The sequence below is a fragment of the Rousettus aegyptiacus genome, unplaced genomic scaffold (assembly GCF_014176215.1).
Source record: "Rousettus aegyptiacus isolate mRouAeg1 unplaced genomic scaffold, mRouAeg1.p scaffold_m13_p_2, whole genome shotgun sequence".
NCBI classification, from domain to species: Eukaryota; Metazoa; Chordata; class Mammalia; order Chiroptera; family Pteropodidae; genus Rousettus; species Rousettus aegyptiacus.
In genome coordinates, this window is record NW_023416295.1 from 40,349,690 (window position 1) to 40,366,521 (window position 16,832).

The 16,832-nt window shown below is 33.2% G+C and overlaps 1 protein-coding gene across 1 annotated transcript in view; it reads left to right on the forward strand.

Moving 5' to 3' along the window:
• The window catches only part of CERKL (ceramide kinase like), a 96,104-nt gene that overhangs the window by 35,890 nt on the left and 43,382 nt on the right, over positions 1-16,832 (forward strand). Inside the window, exon 2 of the mRNA XM_016164611.2 lies at positions 3,361-3,603. Within this exon, the coding sequence (XP_016020097.1) occupies positions 3,361-3,603 (243 nt within the window). The remainder of the gene's footprint in view (positions 1-3,360; positions 3,604-16,832) is intronic.

The following is a 16,832-nucleotide window of genomic DNA, read 5'->3' on the forward strand; positions in this document are numbered from 1 at the left end:
TGTTCCCTCCCTCTCTCCCTCTCTTGCTTCCTTTCTTTTTTCCATGCTTCTTTCCTTGGAGCTTGTGTTTGTTGCATATTTGATACATAAACCAATTAAATTTGTGCGAGACACAAGGTTATGACCCATATTATAAGATTAGCCTAGAAGAAATTATCTGCAACATATACATAGGACTAATTTCAAGAATATTTGAAGGATTCCTATAAATTAGTAAGAAACACAACCAAACAAGTAGGGAAATGCCTGTATGGAGAGAAAACTTTTAAGAAATATTAATGAAAAATAAAGAAAAAGATATTCAACTTTATTGTTTTACTAACTGATTTTTGGAAAAGTATCCACAGATTTAATCACAGACACAAATTGTTTTAAGGTAGGTAAGTGATACAGCTCACCTGTATGCATTGAGCTGTATGAACCAGACACCCAGCAGCACCTGAATGTGGAAGGCAAGCTTCTTTCCACTTCACAGGGCAGCATTTACTGTATAATTCATTATATGCTATAGGATGAGGATTTGTGAGGACTTTTGACAGGCCTGCTGCGTTTCATTCTTGCAGGTAGAGGAAGGATGTAAGATTTCCCTGGTCCCTCTCTCTTCTAGAGATTCTGGCCATATGCCTTTCTGCTCAACAAGTACAAATAACTTATAATAAGCTCACCGGTTACGAATACATTACTGATAATTTACTGTGAAAGGGCTTGATTTCTCTTGTATACAAATACATACTGTCCAGTTTTTAGTTTCTAATGTATTCTTCCCTAAAAGGAACTAGAATCGCTTGAGGAATCCAGATGAGCTTGAAACACTTTGCCGTTATAAGAAAGAAAGGTTATTTTCAAAGCTACCTGAAGGTTGTAGTGAAGTAGGCAGTTTGGAGGAACTGTCACTGGTCAGTGTGTGACAATTCAGAATATCAAAATGGAAACAGGAATTTTAGTTGATTGAAAAGTTGAGTCTGTTAAGTCATAACGTTATTATTATGATCAAAGGGAGCAAACAATTTAAAATATGCTAAAGAAGCATTCTCAAAGTGTTGTCTAGGGTCCTTTCAGGGAGTCAGTGTGATCAAAGCTGTTTTCATAATACTACTAAGAACTTATTTGTTATTTTCACTCTCATTCTCTCCCAAGGACACAGTGGAGCTTTCCAAGGCAAGAGATCTGTGGTGACATCATAGCCTTCATGGCTAATGGAGTGTGTGCTTTGCATTCTTGTGTTTTAAAAAATATTGATTTTTAACATCTAATACAGTAAATATTGATAGATATAACCTACATAAATAAAAGTTATTTTATTTTGGACCCTCAGTCTTTAAGAATGTAAGCAGTTTCTGAGGCCAAAGAGTTTGAGAACCATTATACTAGAGAAAGTAAATCTGACCAATATAGGTTAATCTGTTAGTATTTACAGAAAAGGGATGAGATGAATCACTCAGTTCATTAAGGCATGTGGAACAGTTTGGCTTACACTGATATGGTACTTCCACTCTATTGATTAGTTTAAATGATGATTGTAGTAATGGTGTTGATTTGTTTTCTAAAACATAAATGTCTCCTGTTGAATTGATATTTGGAGATCATTGATTTTTAGATAGATTACTGGGTGGCAGTAAGTGTGGACTATAGGCAGACCTGAAGCCTGAGCCTTCTGAGGAAATGACAGGCCTGAAAAATTGACGTTGGGTTCACCTTATTCCACCACTATAAGCAGTGAGAAAAGATCTTGCTTCTTTTTAAGTGGGGCGTGTGCTCGTGAGCAAATGGGCTGTAGTTTGTGGAATGATTGGGAGAGACCAAAAAATCTTCCTGAGAATGCCGAGAAGGAACTTCTTAAAGTCCCTGAAAGCCCTTGCTCCAGTCTGAGAAGACCTTTGAGCCCGGTGAAGGGCTACGGAAGCTGAGATAGAGCCTTTGCTTTCTGGGGCTGTTTTAGCAGTGGTGTCGATTCTGTATTGGTTTCTATTGATTTCTTCTCCTATTATGTGTCATATTTTTCTGCTTCTTTATTTGGATAGTGATTTTTGATTGAGATATTTACCATATAGACTTACTGAATATTTTGGTATTTCTATAAATATTCTTTAGCTTTGTTCTATATTATAGTTACTTGGAAGCAGTTCAATCTTTTTGAGGCTCTTGTTTAAGCTTTGTTAGGTAGATTCAGAACAGCCTTTGGTCAGCTCACTAATGAGATAATACTTTTCTAAGTGCTCTCTCCAATGTCCCATGAATTTCAGTATTTTTGAACTTTGGCTGGTGTCATCTCTGAGCGTCGTTTTCTTTAATCCCTTCCCTGGCCTCACGCATCTGCTGATTCATACTCAGATGAAGATTCAAGGGACGCCTTTGCAGATCTACAGAGTTCTCTCTCTGCAGCGCTCTGCTCTCTAGTAATTTGCCTAGTAAACTCTATTCATCTTGGATTTCCTGGAGTCCTAACTCCTCCTCAACTCAGGGATACAACCAAGCCCCACAGGGTTCCCCTACCTGCACTGTGGCCTGGAATCCTCTCCAGGCAGTTGGCTGAGGCAGTCATATGGCTCCTTCATTGCCCCTTTTTCAGCAATCACTGTCCTGTGCTACCTCATGACTAACGTCTGAAAACTGAAGTTTCATATATTTTATGTGCTTTTTGAGTTGTTTTGGATGGAGGTAAAACCAGTCCCTGTGATTCCATGTTGGCCAAACTAGAAGTTTTAGAAGTACTTTTGAAAAAGTATAAGATACTCCTACTTTGTAGTCAATTAAAATGGTCTTTTACTATAATTATTTTCTGGTCTGTAGTTAAACAGTAAAATTTCATGCCACTGTAAAATAAAATCAGATTGTGGATGCATTCAAGTGGATCTTTGTAGATTAGCAGGAATTCATAATGTTTTCTACTCACAGTAATCTTATTCTGCTTCCTTTTTGCACATGTGTATTTTACCTGGAATGTATATTTTCTTTAAATGTTACCTTCAACAACCTGTCATAAACTCAGTTCTGTTAGTGAATTCTGTTCTTTCCATTACTTTATTCTGTCCCTGTTAGTACCCAGGAACCTCTTATATGATACTAAATGGTTATTACTGAAATGTTGCTTTGTGTTCTTAAAATTGTTCATACATTGAATATCCTCAGGTTCTAAATGCCTTAGGACTTGTGTGACAGGACTTCTTCCATTTTTCTATTTTTCCTTTTCGAGAAAATAGGCCCATTTTTTTTCTTCCCTCCCCATTTTATATAGGGATTGACATAAATGACAATCAGTAAAATTACAAATGAGAAATATCGTTTGGATTTTTACTCTTTATTATTTATACAGATAAGATGGACCACTGGTTTTGATTGGAAAACTTAATTTCTTTTCAGGTGATTCCAAGTATGACTTGCTATGTAAAGAAGAATTTATTGAACTCAAGGACATATTCTCTGTCAAGCTGAAACGGCGTTATTTTGCTAACCAGCAAAGAAATGGCACTTTTTTGGGTATCACACTCTTCATTTGTTTAAAAAAAGAACAGAATAAATTAAAGGATTCTACACTTGATCTTATTAACTTTAGTGAAGACCACTGCAATGTATGGTTTAGACAGTTCAAGAAAACTTTAGAAGGTAAGAACACCTTATGACATTTTTTAATGGATTTAATTTCCTTGATAAAGGTTATTTATCTAAACATGATGTATATATGAGCACAACAATTCTTCCTTATGTTGAGGTAATTTCCTTCTAATCTTAGTTTAAGTGTTTTATTCCGAAAAGGGTATGGAGTTTTTATCACATGCCTTTGCTTTGTCAATATGATCATAGTTTTTTCCTTCATTTCGTTAATGTGGTATATTACATTGAAGTTCATATGTCGAGCCATCCTTGCGTTCGTTACAGGAGTAAATCTCATTTAATTATGGTGTGTAATTCTTTTAGTATGTTGTTGAAGTTCATTTGTAGGTATTTTGTTGAGGATTTTTACATCAATATTTATAAGAAACATGGGTCTGTAGTTTTTTGTTTTTTCATAATATTTTTCATAATTTTGTCATAATTTTCATAATATTTTTTATAATATCAGGATAGTGTTGGCCACATGGAATAAATTAGGAAGTAACTTCAAATGACCACTCCTGTGAAGAAACTTTGATAATCCGAAATAACACAATTCTTAATTTAGTTCATTTGAGAGTTGTTTTTAAGAACTTATATGTCTCTTGGGCTTATATTAAAATTTATTTTCCTTATACCTACACATTGAAGGCAAGTGCATGTGAATACTGGCTGACTTGAGAATAACAGTTTTTGAATACAACATTTAAGTTGTTTATTTCAGTATAGATTTTTCTAAAGGTAAGTATCCAGAGAAAAGAACATATTTATTAGAATATTATCTCCTAATGACTTCAGTATATCTGAAATTTTGTGTCATTTATATATTACATACTAAATAAAGTGCATGAATACAAATGCAGTGCAATTTGGATTTTTAGACAGTATCATGTGAAATTATAACCAAACCAAGTTTTAGGATTGATTTTTTTAATAGATTTTAAATCTTGCTTGCCTTCTTTTTAGTTCATTTCTTTATGTTTGCCAGGTTGATCAGGGTAGAAGCAGCTAGTGTGGTGTATGGTGCAGTTTGGAGTAAGATGACATAGGACAGAGATGAGCACCAGACAAAGAGTAGGCACATGATGCTGTTAGAAAGTTTTAACTCAGGCATCATTAATTAAGAAATCTGAGGACCCTAGTTGGGCAAGGGCAGTCAACTGATAAGGTGACGCTCATAGAAGATAAACTGACATAACAGTAAAATTAGGTGGCCCTGTTATTAAGTGGCCCCTATGCTTTCTTTTTAGTCCTTTTGGGACCTTCAAGGAGACCTGATTCTTTTAGGAAGACAAGAAACCACAGAGGCCATAGTTTAGTTAATCTCTCTGAAAACATAGAACGTACACACACACACACACACACGTGTGTGTGTGTATATATATATATACATATATATATTTAACTAAAAGCATTCTACTTTAACAGTGCGTCTTTTATAGTATTATTTTAAATTCATGTCAGGAGAGATTTTTTTTAGAGCTAAAATAAAAATAAAATATTAGTTTAATTGATTTAAATTTCTTTATATGGGCAGGTACTCATGAGACTTGCATGGCCTATAAATAAGAATGTGTCATTTGATAGGAGAGGCAAAGCTCTTCCTTAAAGGTCTGAGGAACTTTTCCCATGGGGCTTATGAGGGGCTGGCTGAGTGATGTGAGAGGCAACTTCCTCAATATACCTTACCCATAAATCCAGTAGTGAGTAAGCAGAGGACATCATGACAAAGCTCAATTTAGTAAAAGCAATTTTATAGGAGTAGAGGGACTTGTCCAAAAAAAAAAAATACAAACCAAAACACTGTTTAAATATTTTTTCAGCTTGATGATGTTTTGGCCTAGTGCAGGGGTAAAATCTAGGCAAATTATAGAGATGAATAAACTACATATCTTTTAGGCTGTCATCTTTTGGAAATGTTGCTTTTGTACCTTCGATTTTGATAAGAGTTGGAGACAAGTAGAATATATGAGGTCAAATTCTCTGGCATGATTCTAGAGTACAGAATTTGCTGATTAAAAGCAATAGATTGACTTTTGAAATCAATCAATACAAACAAAACAGGGCTGAAATCATCTAATAAAAATAATGAATGACTGCCCCATCTCTGCCCCCAAGTGGACTCAGCAGATCCTTCTGGAGGAGCCAACTCCTCCACCTCCCACGCCCCAAAATGACAGATCAGGGTCAGTTTCATCATAGGAAAACAAATGGTCAAGGCTCCAAAGCTCTTTACCAAACGTTATACCGATACTTCCTTTTTAAGGTTACAATCTTAGATTTTTCTTGATGTTTCACTTTCAAATCTGTGTAATCCAGGTATTCATGAAAGTGTCTATCATCTGAGAGTCAATTGACTAAAGCCTCATTCCATGTGTCTTTCTTAATCTTTCTGGGATGAGGGTGATTGCTTCCTACTTCCTGGTTCTCCCTGGCTCTGATTTCCATGAAATTGTTTATTTATGAAGTAACTTCCTGCATCACATCCATTGTCCCTGCTCTGTGCCACACTGCAGCAGGTTTGGCGAATGGCGATGATTTGTTGGTTTCCAATTTTTTTTTTTTTTTTTAAGTACTCAAGGAATTTGTGTTTGAAGCAGACTTAAGTTTGAGGCAGGGTTGGGAATTTAGAAGTTTACATCACAAAAATAAAAATGACTTACAGTTGATTATTATACATCAATATTTTAAGTCCAAGGACCTTGATTTTAACTAGTGCTTTGGCAAGACCAGAAAACTAAAAAAATTTTTTTGCGTTGATTTATTCAAATGTTTTCTTTAATTAGCAAATGGAGTTTTTTTTCCTGCCAGGCTTTTACATATTTTCTCCCTTTTTTATGTCTCTTAAACATGAAGAAGACAATAAAAGCTTCAACTAGTTGGTCTTTTAGTCTAATTAGTCTAACAATTATAATTTTAGTATATTTGGATATTAAGTTTTTTTCAAATATGCACATTTATATTTCAAACTAGAATAATGAATAAGTTGTGATGAATTTTTGAGGTAAGAACAAACTAGCAGGAGGGAAAGAAGGCAACTCAAATACTTTAAATTCTAAGACTGATTGACAGAGTGACCAGATTTTGGTGGGTATATAAATATTAAAATGGAGTCTTAGAACTGTTTCTATTTTTTTGAAAACAAGTCCTTTCACATTTTAATTTCTTTAGCACATTTGAGCACAGCATTTTTAAAAGTCTTACTAATAGAAAAGTTACCATAATTTTATTCACTAACAGGCAATATAGATTAATTCATCCAACACACATTTTGTATTATGCACTATATTAAGTGCTGGGACTACAAAAATTAATGAGATTTAATCCTTATAAAACACTTTTGCCCTGGGAGACAGACAAAAAACTTGTAAAGGTGTTAAGGGCTGCAATGAAAATATGAAACAATAAGAATCATAATCATTGATCATTAATTCAGAAATTCAGATCTTTAAAAATCATATTCGATTAAGGCTGATATGTAGTCATTAATAAGTCTAATACATAGTCTTTGTGGTGAAAGCCATTTAAGTCTTTTTTTGCTTGCGATATAAAGATAAACATGCTCAATCTTTAAATAAAGCATCTGTGTACACAAGATATATTAATCTTTATTCAATTAGGGTATGATTTAGTCTCTGCATATTTGGGTTTTCTGGAAATGATGAATTGCAAACTCCTCTGAATTCTGAACCAAGCTTTATTCTAGACACTATAATCTATACTTTAAAGCATATTCATATTTGAGATAGATTGCAGTGTTCTGTTGGAGATGTTTGGCAGGCTGGCATTTTGAGAGGAATATGTGAAAAGGTGAAGAAGAAGATGTGATGGGAATAGATTAAAGCTTGCAAAGAGTATAGAGCTAAAAAAAAAAAGCAAAGAACTAAATACAGAATCTTGGGGGGATACTGATATATTAAAATAGGCAGAGAAAGTAATAGAACTAAAAATAACAGGAATGGTCAAAGAGAAGAAACCTTATAGGACCATTGAATTTTGTTACATTTAGGTTTTGTTAATTTATTTTTAATATTTAATGCTTAACCAGAGACAATTTAAAGTATTTTTTGAACATCTTTGGTTATTTCTAATAATTTTGTTTCATTTTTTAAAATTAAATTTATTGGGGTGACATTGGTTAAAATTCTATAGATTTTAAGTGTACAATTCAATAGTACATCATCTGTATATTGCATTGTGTTTTCACCTCCTGAAGTCAAATCTCTTTCCGTCACCATATATTTGACCCCCATTACAGTATCTACCCCCCCCATTCCCTCTGGTAACCACTTAACTGTTGTCTGTGTCAATGAGTTTTTGTTTATTTGTTGCTTTCAGTTTTATATCCCACATATGAGTGAAATGATATGTTTCTCAACTTTTTCTGACTTATTTTGCTTAGCGTGATTATTTCAAGATTCATTTATGCTAATTTCTTAAATAGGCCAATATAAATGAGCCACATTGATTTAAATGCATTTTGTCTTTGTACTGCAGCATGCCCTTCTCACTCAATCGCGTTACTCAGTTTTAAGCTATGAAAAATAGGAAAACGGAAAAATTACTTAAATACTTGTTTTTATTCCTGAGAAGAGTAATTTTTCCTAGTTTCCTACTAGATATCAAATCTAGTTCCCATGTGATAATAAAGTTGGTCTTCATTGTATGTTTTCCTTAATAGCAAAAAACCAAGGCTTTTTAGAATATCGATTTTGTTTTAATAATTATAGTCTTGTATAAGAAAATCATGGTGAAATATATTTTTGGTTTATGTTATCCAAGCTATATCATTAATTATCATAAACCAGGCAGATTTTTTCTAAGCAGAGGAACAGAATGATGTGAAGTTTTACTTGGATATGCTGCCAAATGATTTACTTATAAGCAAAAATAAACTGGAAATCAACATTACAATGATTATTTTAAAGTGAGCAGTTGTTATATGTCAAAAAAGTATGATAGCTTTAGACATTTGGTTGTGCAGTATTTGAATTGGCAACACTTGTCTCTTCAGGGAGAAGTTATTTTCTGCAAGAACATTATGTCTGAAATATGGGTAGTTTCTCTTTCGAAGCACTGAAAAAGTTATATGAGTCTTTGTTTTATAACCAGTTAAGTTGCATGTCGCTTCTGAATATGTTTTATATATTATAGTAATGTGAACACTGATTAACTATATATTACCTCATTTACATGTTAATATCAAAGTCCAGTCCCATTTGAAGTACTTGGTCCAATGAAGATGTGATGTCTCCCTCCTGTCGTGGGGAGTGTCGCATTACCACATTCCCCAGGATACGCCTCTCTGAGTAGAATCCACACCTGCTGCTCACTCTTGGGCACGTAGCTCTTAATTGATATGTTTTATATTTAGTAGTTCTGGGTAAGGCTTTGTTTAAACAAAGCTTCCAAAACAAAAAGTTAAAAATCTTTGATTTAGTGATTCCCAGTGATTATAACCTGTTAGTATATTTTAACCTATCATTTTTTTTTTGTTCACTTCCAGGCTTACAGAGACCTCATGATGTTTTTTAGCTACTCAAATACACATTTACTATGATAATGACAGATTTGGAACTATAAGAGATTGTTCATGTAATTTTTAAAAATAAGTTACTTATTAAATGTATATTTAAATGAATTTTCCTTTCTATAACGTTATAAGATATTGCTTACCAATCAGTTTGCAGGTAAGAAAAATATGTTTTATCAAATCAAAGATTGAAATTGAGTTAAAAAATAAGTTTACTTAGAAATTTTTTTCCTCTTAAACTTTCTAAACAGGACATTCAGAGGAAAACAGTGAAATTAAACTAATTCCTTTTAATTTCATAATGACTCAGCACTATTTTGCTTTTCAGAAGACATTAACATGCTAAAAAAATCTTTTAAAAACCAAATTTCCAATTTTATCACATTTGTAACTGAAAATATAAACATATGGAGATATTATTATGGAAAATTTGTGTAATAAAGAATATAAAAATTTATCTTGAACCTAGAGAATTCCACTTTTACACTTGAACCATTTCCATTCTAGCAATTAGCAGTGTGAAAAATCGCCATAAGAGTCTGCATACATAATAAACTGTAGCAGTAGAGCCCCAAGAATGTCACGTGATAGAACAAGCACAAAATATGAAAAAAGTACACTTAAAATGATCAAACAAAAAGTGAAATCGAAAACATAAAAGAATAGGTACAATCAAAAAAGATAGAATTTTTGCTATGATGTATGTATGTGTAAATTTCATTTTTTTCAAAAATCCGTCCTTCACAGGATTTGCTGTTTGAGAGTCTGAATTCAGAGGCCTTTTTATTACATAGGTTCAGATGGAGCTAGGCAGGAGTTTCCTTAAGTTTCTTCAGTGATTCTGAACTGGGAACCACAGATGTTGAAGACTGAACAACACGAGTTTGGTTTAATGAACATATGTAAAACTCTGTGCTCCCTATTTACTGAAGCTCCCTTTGCAGGGGTTAATTATAGGTGTAGAACATTCTATATTCTTATTACGTTAAATACGTTTACAGATTAGCCAGCACCTATGCCTAAATCATGTACTGTTATCACTTATTTCTTGGGACTGCTTTGCAAAAGACTGTTAAAGACTAACAGACGCATGCCAAAGGTTTCTCTTGTCACCTTGTTTCTTTTCTTACTAGTATCAGCTTTATCTCACAGTCATTACTCTTTTAGCTGAAGACAAACTAGAATTATCCCTTCACAAACAATTAATGCTGTTTATACTTGAATGACTGATACAAGGCCATCTTTCCAAGTACTTCTCATGGCCTCTACAGCATTATTATCCTAGGGGAGGTATATATTTTTATATGTAGTTCATTATAATTATATTTACAAGCAATTGGTGTCTTATAGAAGAAAATTATATTCCTGCTTTAGTCATTGACAGAGTATGTTGAGAATAGGAGTTGAGGTGGGTTCATTCTCAAGTTATTTCTGATATATTCAGATTCTTTAGATGAAAATCTTTTTGACTGTGTCTTTTCTGTAACTAAATTTTTCTCTGGAGAAAAAAATTAGGTGTACTTTGTCATATGTGATTATATTCAAAAGACTAAGGTTTTCTCGAAATATATCCAGTAAAATATTGAATTATGTTTTTATGCTGTTAAACAAGTTAACATTTTTTCTTTACTGAATTAGAGAAGTTATTACTTTGAAATTTTAAGTCAATGATAATAGCTGGCTGACATTTTTTAGCCATTTACTATGTGCCACATTTGTAAGAAATTTTTTGTTAGTTCATTAAATCTCATAATAGCATTAAGAACTACACATATGGTCTCATATAAAAAGGGGAATAATACTTAAGTGTTTTGATAGGTTCGAGAAATTAAAATAATGTATGACTTAGCAAATAGTAGAATTAAGTAATTTATTATTCTCATTATCATCTCTTAGCTTATATATGAGAAAACTAAGGCTTGAAATACTTTAAAAATTGGCTAAACTGGGGTTAAATGGCTAGTATGTGGTACAGGAGCTGGGAACAAATCTTTGTCTGAATCTGGAGCATGAGCCTTAAACCCACTCTATTGCCTTCCAGGTCAGTGTGATATCCTTAACTACATGATATTTACAGTGCAGTTTAGACTCTTATTTCAAAAAAAGGACTTTCAACACTTTTCTTGTTCTGAATGAGGTGCGTCATCTTGTTTGAAGATTATCCCTTTCTTATGTTCTTTTTCCAAAATCATGATTAAGAACTCTAGAGTCTGGGAGTTCTAAAGCTCACTCCTAACATTTCTCATCATGACTATCACCTTTGTTAAGATTTTTCAAATGCCTTGGCATGAATTGTGTATACACTATGAAAAAAATGGCAGACATTTCTTTTTATTAGCCTAAAGGAATTTAGAGACATATATAAACACACTGGTTTGTTAGCAATTTCCAGGTTTTATCTTTAGCAGAGTTTCTGAAGCAAAAGACAAATGCTTACAGCCCACAAGAGGGATTAAAAATTAGATGAATCCTTAGATGAGAGTATAATGGATTGTCATTTAACAACTTTTTCACTGGGAAGAAATGAAGTACAAAGTCATAAACAGCCTTCTCACAGTATGCATAAGTAGGAAATACATAATATTTCATATTAAGTGACAAATTATTATTAAGCCCCTGGCATTCATTAGACTACCATTAATGGTAATGAAATTGTGTGGTATTTAGATATTATATGTAACTCCAGGAATTTGATCATTATCTGGTATGAATGTATTTGCTGCTGTTTGAGGCAGGTAGGTGGATATTTGCAAAAACCATATGCCGAAGCATTGTGATATCTTCAAATCAATCATACTTTCTCTTTATCATTAAAGAGAAAACATCTGTTTTTAAAAATTATCTTTTGAAAAATTACCATAAGTAGAAAATTATGTATTTTGAAAAGGTACATTTTCTGTTTCTACTAGTCACATGCTTTAGTTGTCTTTCAATTAAAAGAGAAGAGATGCAAAGGTGAAGCCTACTTCTGTGGTTAGTTTCCTGGGCTCTGTGCGGCATCTGTGCCAGGCTGTGTTCCCTCGTACCTCAGTGCCTTCCCACTTGCTAAATAAGTGGCAAAGCTAGCAACTTTAGTCTGTTTAGGCTGCTCCTCACCTCTTTGACCAGTGAAATCCAGTTTGCAATTCAAGGCCTGGTGTAACCAGCAAATACTCTGCAAAGCTGAACCACACAACAAAATCAGGCACTTTCTTTTTTTAGGTTTGGTAGCATTTTTTTTTTTTTTTTGGTAGCATGTGATCGCTTACACTTTAATTGTTTGCATATGTAGATACCTTATTAGACTGCAAACTCTTTGGAGCACAGTTTTTAAGCATTTGGAATAGAGTTTTACATACAGTAAGTACTCCTTAAATGTTGTTATTCTATTTCAGTAAGTGTTGGTGAGGTGAACTGAATATATTGCTTGCCTGCTGTTAGGCATTGTCCTAGATGCTTTTGACATAAACCAAATTATTTAATCTTTATCATAACAACCTTGGTTGTGCTCAAGATTTTTTTCTTTTTAATCCCCAAAGATAGCTAAAAATTACAGAGCTCTGAGACACTGATTGACTTGCCCTGGGTCATGCAGTTACAAAGCAGTGGAATAAGTTTCAAATCCAGACTCTTCTAACTAAAAAGTCTACCTGTTTTCCACTGTGCTACACTGCCTCTCACCAAAAAGATTTAAAACCTTAATATATTTTTTAAAAGGCTATTGGTTTTTTGAAATGCACAGTATAACTAACTGTGCTATGTTTTTAGAACTTGAAATTAAATACATTATTGTCAAGTATATATTTTTTTTAAAAGTGTGGCAGCGCTGGAAAGGATGTCACCTATCAGTGCGGCACGCAGGTTGAATTGATGGAATATGAGAAGCTGATAAAATCGGTTAGCTGAAAAAGCCATCTAGTGTTGAAACCTTGCTATTGGCAAAGGAGAAGTTCCCTCTGAAATCTGTAAGGACAGGGCTTTCCTATTCTCCGAGTTTGGAGCAGCAATACTGGAAGGCTCAAACGGTCTGACAGGATATGTGCTCCATTTTTACCCATGATTTTCTTTCCAAAGGAAACCATTATTCTTTAGATACTTCTGAATGTCCTATCAAAAATAAAGATTTCCATTCCATTTTGTAATACGTAAAGATTTTCAAGTTCAAGCTCCACAAATTGTTTTGAAACTTCTTCAAGTGAACACCACAGATACTAATAAATATCAGAGATAGGGTGACTTATCCCTGACCAACCAGATGGGTAGAAAGGATGAACATTATAGGATAACATGGCTGGGTCCTTATTTTTTCTTTTAAATAAATTTGATGTGTTACATTTGGTACATTTAAGATGTACAGCATGTTACTTTGATGTATTTATATATTATAATACATTGCCATTTAAGGAATCTATCACATGATTATAACAGTATTATCTATTTTATTATACTGTATGTTGAGTCTCTGTGACTTACGTACTACTCTTACAAGTTTATGCCCTTAAACTTCATCAGTCTTATAGCTGCATACCCTATCTTTTGGTAGCCACCATTTTACTACCTTTTTTTCTTTTTTTACAGGTTTGATTTTTTTAGATTTCACATATAAGTGATATCATACAGTACTTCTTTTTGTCTGACTTATCTCACTTAGCATAATGTGCTCAAAGTCCATACCTGTTGTTACAAATGGCAAGATATTCTCCTTTTTCTCATGGCTGAATAGTATTCCAGTGTGTGTATATACCACAGCTTTTTCTTTATTTGAACATGTATCATTGCTGGGTTTATGAATGAGTCATTGTGACCAATAGGATTTTTATTTGGGTGATCTGGTTTTGGTTCCTAGCTTTACAACTTACTTAGCTGTGTACCTTATCTTCACATCTCTGGACCTTTGGCCTCTTATTTGTAAATTGAAGTCGATAGTGCCAATCTTGCTATGATGCTGGGATACTTAAATGTGTAATGTGTGTTAAACAGTGGGCACTTAGTAAAGGGTAACTCTTCTTATTCTCACATAGCTCTCCAAATTTTTTTGAGTCTAAGAATTAATAGTCTCCAAACTTTTAGCCCTTCAATACCAAATTTAAGCACCTTTAGAGAAAAAAGGTGAGACTGTCATTTATACTGTAGAGTTCATCATTATCACCATTATCATTATGATTTCTTGGTGTGCCAGGGAGTGTACTGTTTCACATATGCCAACTGATATTTTCACATCAGTGAGACAGGTACTATTTATTATCATTTTTTTTTTTTATTAGGTGGAGAAAAGGAGTAGAGAATTTGCAAAAGGTCACATAACTGTGACGTTGTAGAACTGGGATTCAAATGACAATTTGGCTACACAGACCTTGTTCTTAGCTCCCCCCCCCACCATACTGTACCAACACACTATTATAGACACCACAGTCTGTAATGTTGCTTTAAAGAGAATCTAATTTTAACATAGTGAAGTTTATTAGCTGCTATCTGGTATATTGGTCAGATATTGCTATCCTTATAATTCCTTTCCTGGTTGCATATGTAATTGAGCATCAAATATATAAAAACTCAAAGATAGGTGCCGAAACTATATTATTTATGGTTAATACATATATAATTTGTTCTTTATGTTTGAGGGCTGGTTGGTTCAAAAATATAATATTTGGCTTTTCATTTAAGCAGTAAGCTCTACTCATGTTAATGTTCTATAATTGCTAACATTTTCTTATAATTGACTAATATACATAAGTAATAATTGATTTCGATCTGGCAATTTTGGATCTGTCAGACTCAGGAGATAAGAGAAAAAAATTAAAATGCTTTTGTTATGAAATCAGATGAATAGAGAAAGGGGGAGAGGGGGAGAGGGAGAGAGATGGAGAACCTAGATTTCATGCATTGGGGGATGAGAGTGCCTGGGACTGAAATAAAGGTCTAGGAAGAAAGATAAGCAGATTCCTTTAATACAAATTGAGTTTCCTTTAAGGTTTAGAGGTGAAGACATTTTGAAGAGCCCTTTAAAACTGGCTTCTATGTTCTTTTAACTTGCTTCTATCAATTTTAGAGCATTTCTTTACTTTTTGGCACAACAGAATATTCAAGGCTTATATTGTACCTTCCTTGCCCCAGCCCTGGAGTGAGCCATTTCTCTAAGGAATTGTGGTTCCTCTTGGTTGGGGATGGTATTGGGAAACCAGAATCAGAGAGCTGGGTGTGCATTTTGCTCTTAGGTTGTTAAAACTTCTAGGCTCTTAGAGCAGGCAGAGCTAGAAATCAGGGCTTTATATTTGATAACTTTAATTCCAATCCAATTCTCTAGAATTCTTCCTGGTTTCTCTCCTTTCCGTATTTGTATCTCCCTTCTTTCATAGTAAACTCTGACTCCCAACATTTGCCTATTTGCTCAATCATATAATATACACAAAATAGTTTCAGAATAGCTGTGACCATACCGCTATGAAAAAAAAAACTTAGAAAATTAGTTGGCTGTTCTGTTTTTAGTGCTCTAAACTGAAGATATATGTTTTAAGTACTGTGTTCAAAATTATATGGATTTGCCTTTTCTCCTTTGTAATAGTTATGTTATTCATAAAATATGGTTGGCTTTGTTTCTGTTTGTATTCAGTTTTAGTTTTTTCCCCACTCCACTATCTTCATTACTTTAATGATATTTTTTTGTTTGTATTACATAAACATGTTTCTCATCCCTCTTATAGGTAACCAATTCTATTGGTTTCTGGTTTATCTTACCTATATTTCTTTTTGCAAACTTACCAGATATATAAATTAAAATTTCCCCCTTTTTTACATCAAATGTAGCATACAATATTAACTCTTCTGTACTTTGCTTTTTTTCACCTATCTATATGTACTGACAATCATTCCATATCACTTAATAGAGATCTTCATTGTTTTAGTCATAGCTTTATAAGACTCCAGTGCGGGGTTTGTACCCTATTTTATTCAATAATTTCTCATGGTTGGGCATTTTGAGTGTTTTTTATATCTATAATTGTAAATAATGCTGTAATTTTTTTTTTTTTTTGCATATTGTATGTTGCAGGTAACTATAGAAGTAGAATTCTGAATTAAAGCGTAAGTACATGTGTAACTTAGATATTGGCAAATTCCCTTTCATACTATTTGTACCATTTTTCATGTTTACCAGCAATATATGAAAGTGTCTGTTTTCTCACAGCCTCATCAACAGATTGTACTTTCATTTAGAATTTTTCCAGTGTGATAGGTGAAAAATCAATATAGTTTAATTTGCAAAAATTATAAGTTGAACATCATTTCGTATAAGGACTATTTGCCTATTTTTCTAAAAGTCTTTGGTCTCCTCCCCTCCTCCAATTTTTAAAAGTTCTTTATATATTAAATATATTAGCCCTTTTCTGTGATATGTATTGCAAATATTTTCCTCCTGATATACAGTTGGTCTCGACTTTGCTTTTAGTGATTTTGCCATTTAAAGTTTATATTTTAAAATTTTTGTGTAGTTAAATTTGTCAGTCTTGTTCTTTATTGTATTTGATATTTGAGTCATAGTAGAAAGCCTTTCTTTACACTCAGGTTATAGAGAAAATCATCCACATTTTCTTCTACTTATATAGTTTAAATTTAGATCTCTAATCCGCTTGATGTTTATTTCGTGTGTTTATTTTGTGTGTGGTTATAAGGTATGGATCCTATCTTTTTTCCATATAGTTATCCAGTTGTCTGTCCCAACACCATTTACTAA